The sequence below is a fragment of the Monodon monoceros genome, unplaced genomic scaffold, assembly GCF_005190385.1.
Source record: "Monodon monoceros isolate NGI ecotype Baffin Bay Population unplaced genomic scaffold, NGI_Narwhal_1 Super_Scaffold_15, whole genome shotgun sequence".
In the NCBI taxonomy this organism is placed as follows: Eukaryota; Metazoa; Chordata; class Mammalia; order Artiodactyla; family Monodontidae; genus Monodon; species Monodon monoceros.
This window is the reverse complement of record NW_021703771.1, coordinates 21,764,317-21,773,020: the sequence shown is the minus strand read 5'-3', so window position 1 is coordinate 21,773,020 and position 8,704 is coordinate 21,764,317. Positions and strand designations below refer to the sequence as shown.

At 43.8% G+C, this 8,704-nt stretch overlaps 1 protein-coding gene across 1 annotated transcript; it reads right to left on the bottom strand.

Moving 5' to 3' along the window:
- Nucleotides 1-747: 747 nt before the first annotated feature.
- PNRC1 (proline rich nuclear receptor coactivator 1) lies at nucleotides 748-4,633 on the bottom strand. Its single transcript, XM_029223799.1, has 2 exons — nucleotides 3,940-4,633; nucleotides 748-1,826 (listed from the first exon to the last, which is right to left on the bottom strand). Exons 1-2 carry the CDS (start codon nucleotides 4,483-4,485, stop codon nucleotides 1,383-1,385), a joined length of 990 nt encoding a protein of 329 aa, XP_029079632.1. The 5' UTR covers nucleotides 4,486-4,633; the 3' UTR covers nucleotides 748-1,382.
- Nucleotides 4,634-8,704: the final 4,071 nt, after the last annotated feature.

Sequence of the window (8,704 nt, the reverse complement as noted above, 5' to 3'; positions counted from 1 at the left end):
AAAATGATACAAGAAGTTGAGACTTAAGGCTCATTTATTTCTTCCTCAGGATGGTAGCACCTTTCTCATCTATACTACCTTATAGGATCATACATAGCCTCTGAACACCTTTACTTTTTCACATGTCTAAATATTGACAAATTACTCATTACCAATTACTTTTTCCTTTGTATTATTTGGCATAAACTTTGGCCTTGTATAAATAATGAAAAACGATATGGGGGAAATTGTGTTCTAGAATTTCTTACTGGAATAGACTTTATAGATACACTACTGAGTAGAAGTTTGAATTTTAAAGTAAAAATACATATGCTGCCATAACTTAAAGCAAGCTTGAGATTCCAAAGTCTCCATCTAATATTTTAACATCAATTGTATTTGCTTTGATTCAAGTATCCCATTCAGTATCAGTATAAATTTTGCAAATCAAACAAGTGCCGTTTTCTTTCATTGTAAATATGTGGTAAGTCAAATGGTGTTTTATGAAACAGCTCAAAAAATAAACACGTATTCTAAGCTATAAGCTAATCAGCTTTACTTTTGCCCACAACCATTTCCATTCATGAGATGGGGAATTCCTCCCCTTAGAGGTAGTAGTGTTAAATTATTGGACTCTCCAGCTTTCAGAGGGAGGATGTACAATTAGTATAGACATTTAGCCAGTAAAATGGAAAGTTAAAATCCATCTCCTAGTTACACATTCAAACATGAAAAAACAATCACACACAAAGAGTCAAGACTAGTTGAAAAGGGGGGGGCCAAATTATTATTATTTTAAAATTTGATTACAACCGATTTTGTTGGCATTAAAATTTTAAATTTGAATGGATATAAACCAAAACCCAGAAATTAAGTTTGGTAAAAATGGGAATAGGAGTTTTCCGGTAATTACAGATTAGAAGGCAGAAATCAATTTAGAGAAACATAGACAAACCCCATGTTTACAATGATTGTGCCACAGATTTAAACTTCAGTAGTGCATTAGTAAACTGTTCACATTGAGATCTTCACCTTGAGATTCGACAGCTGTTTCTTGAAAAAAATCTCAGTACCTTGTGCAAATAAATCGGTCTTTCAGGTGCCTTAGCACACTTAAAATTTCTCCATTGTATATATACAAAACACCTACCATTTGGGCAGGGCAAAATACATACTTTCATAACAAAACTATAATGTACCTCTCAAGTATGAACAATATACACATAATACATGGTATACAGTATTTACAAAATATAAAATATAATACAAGCTGTAATTTTTTAAACTCATCTTTTGCCCTTGTATATTGCAACAAGGTAATTTTCCATTTCTGTACCACTGCTTTTCAAGAGTCCAGGGATTTTGGAAAAGCTGTGTTTTACATACATACTGAAATCTGAGATCTAAGTTTGAACTTTTAGGAGAGTTTTTAAGTGTACTGCCATCAACTCCCTATTTTGGTTGGAATTTTCAATGGTGCTTCCCATCCAGTGACTAGGAGGCTTTGGAAGAACACTAGGAGAAGGTGGGTCACTAAATTTTGCCCCAGCATAATTCTCCTTTTGGCTCACTTCAGTTAGAAATGATGATTTCTTCAAATGCTTATTTTTAATATTCTCAGTATTTTTAAAAGGCTTTTTTTCCTGCTTCTGAATTATATCAGATGAAACAGAATTCTGCCAAAAGTTATTTTCATTTCTTTTTGCAGAGGTGATCTTGGTTAGTGGTAAGTTATATTTGCTTTTCTGTCTGTTTATCTTTGGTTGTTCACACAAGTGTATACCATGAACAAGCTGGCCGTGGGGAATGGCAATTTTCTCCGATTTTCCCATCTTTGATTTTAAAACCTACAAAGACAAGGAACATAAAAGTGAATACAGTCTCATGATAAAAATCAGTCATGAACCTCACCATATATCTAACATATTTTCTTTTAAAAAGTTCCCCTGGACTTTAGTTCACTGTCTTGATTAAATGCTTGCTGCACTTATCCCTGGAAGTCCAAATACGCACACATCTAATTTTACCACTAAAAATAGTTAGTAATCACTGTTACCAGTGCTGATTCTAAAATGTCAAAGAACCCAAGGTAACCAAGTCCACCTTTCTATAAAGAGTAATGAGCTATATTCCAAACATGTATGACAACCTCCTCCTAACTAACAAAGGTCAGCGTTTTTACAGCAGGATATTTCCAAGAGAAATTTTCAAATGCCTTGGTTGATTAGAAAGAAAAACTATGTTAATAGATACACTATTTACCTTTTAAGACAGATACTTTAAAAATTATGTCAGAATAGAAATCTGATTAGCAGGAGACTGATTTTAAGTGAGGAAGTGTTTTGATAATGGTTACTAAGTACACACATTAAAAATTATCCCCCCAGCTTGTGAAAACAAAATTTCAGAAATTTAAATACTAAAATACTTACCACTTTCTATCATCTCGTCCAGTTACACATATAATAGTCAGAAGAAAATGCTTTCTGCCTGCCCCCTACTTTCTGTTGTAATAATTACTTCAAGAACTTTACTGCCTTAATTCCAGTCACTTTCCTAACTCAAGTGATCCTTACAGGAAGCCATGAGATGGAAAGACAGGGTAATCTATTCGATCACTGCCCTTTCAACACTTGTAATACGGTAGGTAAGCCAGGACACAAATAGAAAGCCGGAGCACAACGTAACATAATCCATGTCAAAAAGGGTAACTGACAACAGAGCTCCCGGTTTCAATACCGTTCTAGAAAATAAAGGAATCTTACTAAGAAACAAGTACAAAAACTCGCTTTTACAGTAATTAATATTACAGAAGAGCCGTGAAACTGAAAGGAACGTATACAAAATTTAAGTAATCACGGTAGACAAATTTAAGTTTTTGCAAGGGCACAGCTAGATGAGCTGCAAATCTCTCAAACCAATATTCTTTCAACAAATGTCAGTAACTTACTTTCATTATTATTATGAAGGTTTCTGAAATTCAAGTCAAAATGTTTTATTTTGATACAAAGATTACTTTAAGTAATATAGCCACTTAATACCGTTTAAGTTTTAATCAATTTTATCCTAGTCCAATAGCAACTGGGCAGCATATCGTCAATTCAATTGGGAACTCTTCTTTCGGAAACTTCATCATTCTGGACACAAGCAATAAAACTACCTTCCGCTAAGAAAGCCTGGCACAGTACACCGTGGGGATGCGCAGTAAATTCCGTTCATCTGATAGACTGGCCCAGAGAACTTATCGCTTCAAAGAGGCAACAGCTCTGCCGTCGCTCCTGCCGACTTTCGAAGTTGAAAAGCACAGCTAAGTAGGTCGGCCCCGCGAGGAGCAGCGCCCCAGGTGGCCCGGCGCCCCACACCGCGCACCTCACAACTCAGCAAAAAGCCAACCGGAAGCGGGCGGCTGCCGCCCCATGACAAACCCCACACCGGGTACCGAGAGACCGTACGCGCGTCCCGACGAGTCTTGGCGCTGCCAACGGTCGGGAAGCCGCCAGCGGGCCCGCGCCCTCGCGCTCCCAACCCCCGCCCGGCTCGCCTCCTTCATGGGCGCCGAAGCGCTCCGCACGTAGCGCGCGCTGACGTCAGCCTCCCGCGGGTCTCTTCCTTCTCCCGCCCCCCCAACCCCCACCCCGCGCCCAGAACGCCGAAACCCCCTGGAACGTCGCCAGCCTTCTAAATCCGGGCTGTTGCTGGGGCGCAGCCGCTCCTCTCATTGGCCGGCTCCCCGGAGCCAATCAGCAGCGCCAGCGCTGGCCTCCCCCCCCCCCCCCCACCAGCAAGAACAGAGCGGGCGTCACGGAAACTTCCCTCCCGAGTAAACAACCGTCCCTCAACCCTCAACCCGGCCCCTCCCTTCCCGACCCCAGAGCGCAGGGCCCCAAACCTCGCGTCCGGGCTGTGGCCGACTAGGGGCCGGTACGCCAGCGGTACCCCCGTCCCACTCGCGGCCCTTACCTCTCTATTGAACGAGGGTTGGCCGGGCGCCGCGGGCGGCAGCGAGCCAGGGAAAGGGCTCGCTTCCTCAGTTCGAGCTGCGGTCGCAGGAGCCGGGGCCCAGGCGGCGGCCTGGGCCTGGTCCGGGACTTGCTGCGCTCCGCCGTGGCCCGTCGCGGGGCTCCGCCCGCCCTCCAGGCTCGGCCGGTGCTGCTGGTACTGGTGGAAGCGGCTGGGAAGCTGCCCCGACGGGCTGGCCCGCACCTTCTTCTTTCGCCGCTTCTTTGGTGCTGCCCGAGGGGTGCCCCCCGCCGTGGCGAGGCTGCAGTTGGGCAGAGGTGCCGGGGCGCGAGGATGAGGGGTCAGGCAGGGACCATTTTCCCCTAAGAAGTGAGGGAGGAAGAGAGTGGGGGGCAGCCCCCGTGGGTCCGGGATCCGGGGCAAAGGCGGCGGAGCAGTGGTAACCATCGGAAGGGCCCCGAAGTAACCGCGGGCGGAAAAACCCATGGGCGCAAGGCGGCCGCCCAGAACAAGCGGCTCCCGCTGTGGGACAGAAACGACGGTCATAGCACTACGAGGAAAAGTGGCTCAGCAAGAGTAGAAGGAGGAGATAAGGCCAGAAATCACAGGGCGGCGGCGGCGGCGGCGGCTGCTGCTAACAGAGCCCGAGAAAAGAACATACCATGGGTCGGGCGGTGGCGGCGCAGCAACAAATATCCTGAGCCTCCGCTCCGAGTGTTGTTATTGGAAGCTCCGCCCTACCCCGCCCACCTCTCTGAGAAAGCCCAATCAGAATGCGACATGGAGGTCACGCCCCTCTGGCTCCGCCTCCACCGCCTTGAAGAGGCACACACAAACAACCCGCTTGCTGCAGCCCGGCACAAAGAGCGCGCACTGCGCAGGCGCTGCCATCGGGCTATTTCGGGAAGAGTCAGTCCCGCGAACAATGAAGTTCAGTTTCAGTTCCACCTGCCCCACCCCCCTACCCACTCTTCTTCCTCACCCCCGCACCTCATCCTGAAGACGGTGGTCTGATGGCTAGATCTAGGCTGAATCTTGGGGATTGGGGATGGGGTTGGGGGCGGGAACCAGGGAGAAAGAATCGGGAAGCATCAAGGCCACTGACACCTACTCCCTCGGCCACTGACCTTGGGGAAGTACTTATTTCAAGCCCAACATAATAGCATTATTGTTTTTTTTTAATTTTAACATTTCAGAGTGCGCGGTAGGGGTTACATTCGTCGCAGTCGGAAAGAAAACCAGTCCACATTTAAATTACATTTGATGAAGTGTTGCTCACGTTTTTTTTCATTAACTCGGGTGAGAAACGCTGGTCATTAGCCATGATAATCGGAGTAAAAATTAAGGGAGTGACTTACTGAAATTGGCCTCTTAACGTATAAAAAATTGTCCATAAATCCGTAATTGCACATTGGAAATGTTACTGATTTCATACTGTGGGACTTTGGGATCACGAAACAGTGCCTGATACCGAGAAGAAAGCAAAGGAGGAGGCTTGCGTCTCAAAGGGAGAAAGTGAAACAGCTCTGCAACATACAGTGTATTTTGCTAGGTCTGTGTTGATAGAAATTCCTCATCTCCCCGCACTGCGCTCATACACAGAAAGAACTGTGGCTATTTTTCAAGCACATATGTGCCACGAACTGTTCTTTACATGAATTATCTCATTTGAACCTCGGAACAACTCTAAGGAATCGGTACTATATTTTATTCCCAGTTTACAGGAGAGAAAACGGGCTTAGGCAAAAAGTACTTGTCAAATGTCATACAGTGAGCTAGTAGCAGAATTTGAACTCCAGGTCTGGTAAGACTAAAATTTTAACACCATCCGTACTACCTGCCACACTAGATTATAGGTTTTTAGAAAACCACAATAAACTTCTTTGTATCCTACCAGCCTTTAACCAATATTCTTCAGCTTTGTGGTGCTTGATAAGTGTTTTGTGATAACAGAGTTGGACAGAGGCAATATCCAGAATAATGCTTCCCAATAACTTTATATAAACTGTTAATACTACCTTCTATCATTATTGATTGCTGGACTTTATCATTTTTGCTGGATTTTACTCATTTTTGTGTTTCCAACACTTAATACATAGTAAGTGCTCATGATCATTGGATGAATGGGAATCATATACTTCCAACCCTGTAAAAGCTCCTCAGGCTGTAATTGAAATTGTCAGGTCTGTAAGTTGGGTTTAAGATCCATCTGAAGAGAATAGCCTGGCAAGAGTTGGTGGATGGACTTCCCTGGTGGTGCAGCAGTTAAGAATCCGCCTGCCAATGCAGGGGACACAAGTTCAAGCCCTGGTCTGGGAAGATCCCACATGCCTTGGAGCAACTAAGCCCGTGTGCTACAACTACTGAGCCTGAGCTCTAGAGCCTGAGAGCCACAACTACTGAGCCTGCGTGCCACAACTGAAGCCTACATGCCTAGAGCCCGTGCTCCACAGTAAGCGAAGCCACCGCAGTGAGAAGACCGCTCGCCACAACTAGAGAAAAGCCTGTGCGCAGCAACGAAGACCCAATGCAGCCAAAAAAAAAAAAAAGTTGGTGGAGAAGAGCAGGCGAAGATTATGGAACCTCTGGAATGAGGTAATTTGTTCTTTTGTTTTTGTAAGAGTTTCTACTTTTTCAAAGGACTTTTTCATCTGTTATCTCATTTTATTCTTACTCCAATCCTTTAAAGTAAATAGCAACATGTAAATAATATAAATAAAGCCTCTAAAGGTAAAGTAACTTGCCTAAGGGCCACAGTCCCTTAGGTCCGAGTTAGGGACTAAATCACTTGAACTCCTAATGCAGTGCTCTTTTCACCAGATCCCAAGGCCTAAGATTTGACTTTACTAGGGTGTACTATCAAACTGTCCTGAAGAATAATTTACCCTTCAGGGAGCTGCTAATTTGTAGTCAGTTCAATGGAGCCCTTGATCAAGAACACCTGTTGTTGTCTATGTATGTGTCTTGGGTGGGTGTTGGGATTATTATGTGGTATGTAGTTTATCCTTTTGAGACCTGAAGTGTAGGCCTTGCATAAAACCCTGGATTCTGTACTTTAAGAAAGGTAGCCTTGCAGCTGTGGCCACCTGGGTGGTAGGTGCTAAGATGGTGCCCACCACCAAGAGACTGGGAGCTGGAATGGACCACTGGAAGAGAGTAATTTGGGTTTTATAAACCATATTATTGGATTTCATTTTTACCTTTTGTGTATAGTTCCCATAGACTCCTAGTCTTTAGTAAAGTCTGGTTTTAATATTCAAACCTGGTTTCATCTGTGCTATACGATATAAAGGAAAAGATCAGATACGCTTGTCTGGGCCAATATGGAGGTAGCAAGACATTCCAAGGGTAAAGTTAATCTTGAGAGGACTTTAGGGTTCTTGAAGATTTTTGTTCCATTGCATGTCTTGGTTTTATTTTTGTTAAGTCAACAGTTTATTTACAGGAGGTGTTTTGTTTGTTTGTTTAAATAAACAATTGAAAAGTAGTCAGGAATTAAAGCCCACCTGTGTTTCTTTTTCTTTTATTTTTGGCTGCTCCAGAGGCAGGCAGGATCCTAGTTCCCTGACCGGGGATGGAACCTGTCCCACCTGCAGTGGAAGTGCAGAGTCTTAACCACTGGGCTGCCAGGGAAGTCCCCCCATTTGTGAAATAAGCAGTTTACCTGCATTGACATTCCAGAGCCCTCTGAATTCCTCTGCCCTCTCTTCTGTCTACCTTTGTCTCTCTCACATTTCACTTCTGCCCTCATCCTCTCCCTCTCTCTACCTTGAATATCATCTTTCTCTCCTGCTCTGAATGTCCTTCTTCCCCCTTCACTGTTACTTTGTTTCCATTTCCTCTGCCTATTGTTGCTTAGATCTTGAACATCTAAGCTCAAAAGGACACGTGTATGAAAAGAGGAACACTTACTCCAATTTATACTTTGCTTAATTCTCAAATTATTACTCTTTCAAATCTATGAAATAATATTCCTCTAAACATTGAACATAACCATGAAATCACAATGCTTACACTTAATGAATAAAAATTTCCCTGACATTTAAGCCTTGATCACAAACCTTATTTTATCAACATACCCTGAAAAGTTTATTTGAAATTTAAGGTTTACTTTTTTAAATATTTATTTATTTGGCAGCACCAGGTCTTCGTTGCTGCATGCAGGCTCTTAGTTGCGGCATGTGGGATCTAGTTCCCTGACCACGAACTAGAACCTGGGCCCCCTGCATTGGGAGCGAGGAGTCTTAACCACTGGACCACCAGGGAAGTCCCAAGGTTTATATTTAAAGCAAACAAAATATGCACAAATTTTCACAAAATTTATACTGACACTTAAATTGCTTGTGAAGTATTATTACTGTAGGTCGAAATTGTTGTCTTCATTATCCCTATCCTCCTTCATTATACCTTTCTGGGGTTGCAGTAATTTTACCACGTGTTTATTTCTTAAACCTTCCTAAGAAGGACAGCAAGCCTTTGCAGGCTGTGCTTTGCACAAGGGTGCCTGGCTGAAGGGATGAGGGGGTGCTGAAATACAACTCTAAGTCTGCTCTTGAAAGCTGTTGTCCCAGGGGCTGGGGCCACCTGGAGGAAGGGATCTCTTATTGCTACAAAGGTTTCAGAAGAACTAGTGGCAGCCCTGGGGTACAATAATATTATGGATACTTGATACTATTTCATCCTAGATATGAAACCAAAGGAAAAAGCATGTTATTTAGACCAGCTGAGGTTTCAACCAATTGAATCTTAGTTGGGGTCACAGGCC

Coding starts and splice junctions, on each gene's coding strand:
- PNRC1 (XM_029223799.1), bottom strand. CDS start 4,485: ATGACCGTCGTTTCTGTCCCACAGCGGGAGCCGCTTGTTCTGGGCGGC. Junction 1,827..3,939: donor AACCCTCGTTCAATAGAGAG/GTAAGGGCCGCG, acceptor TTGTCTTTGTAG/GTTTTAAAATCAAAGATGGG.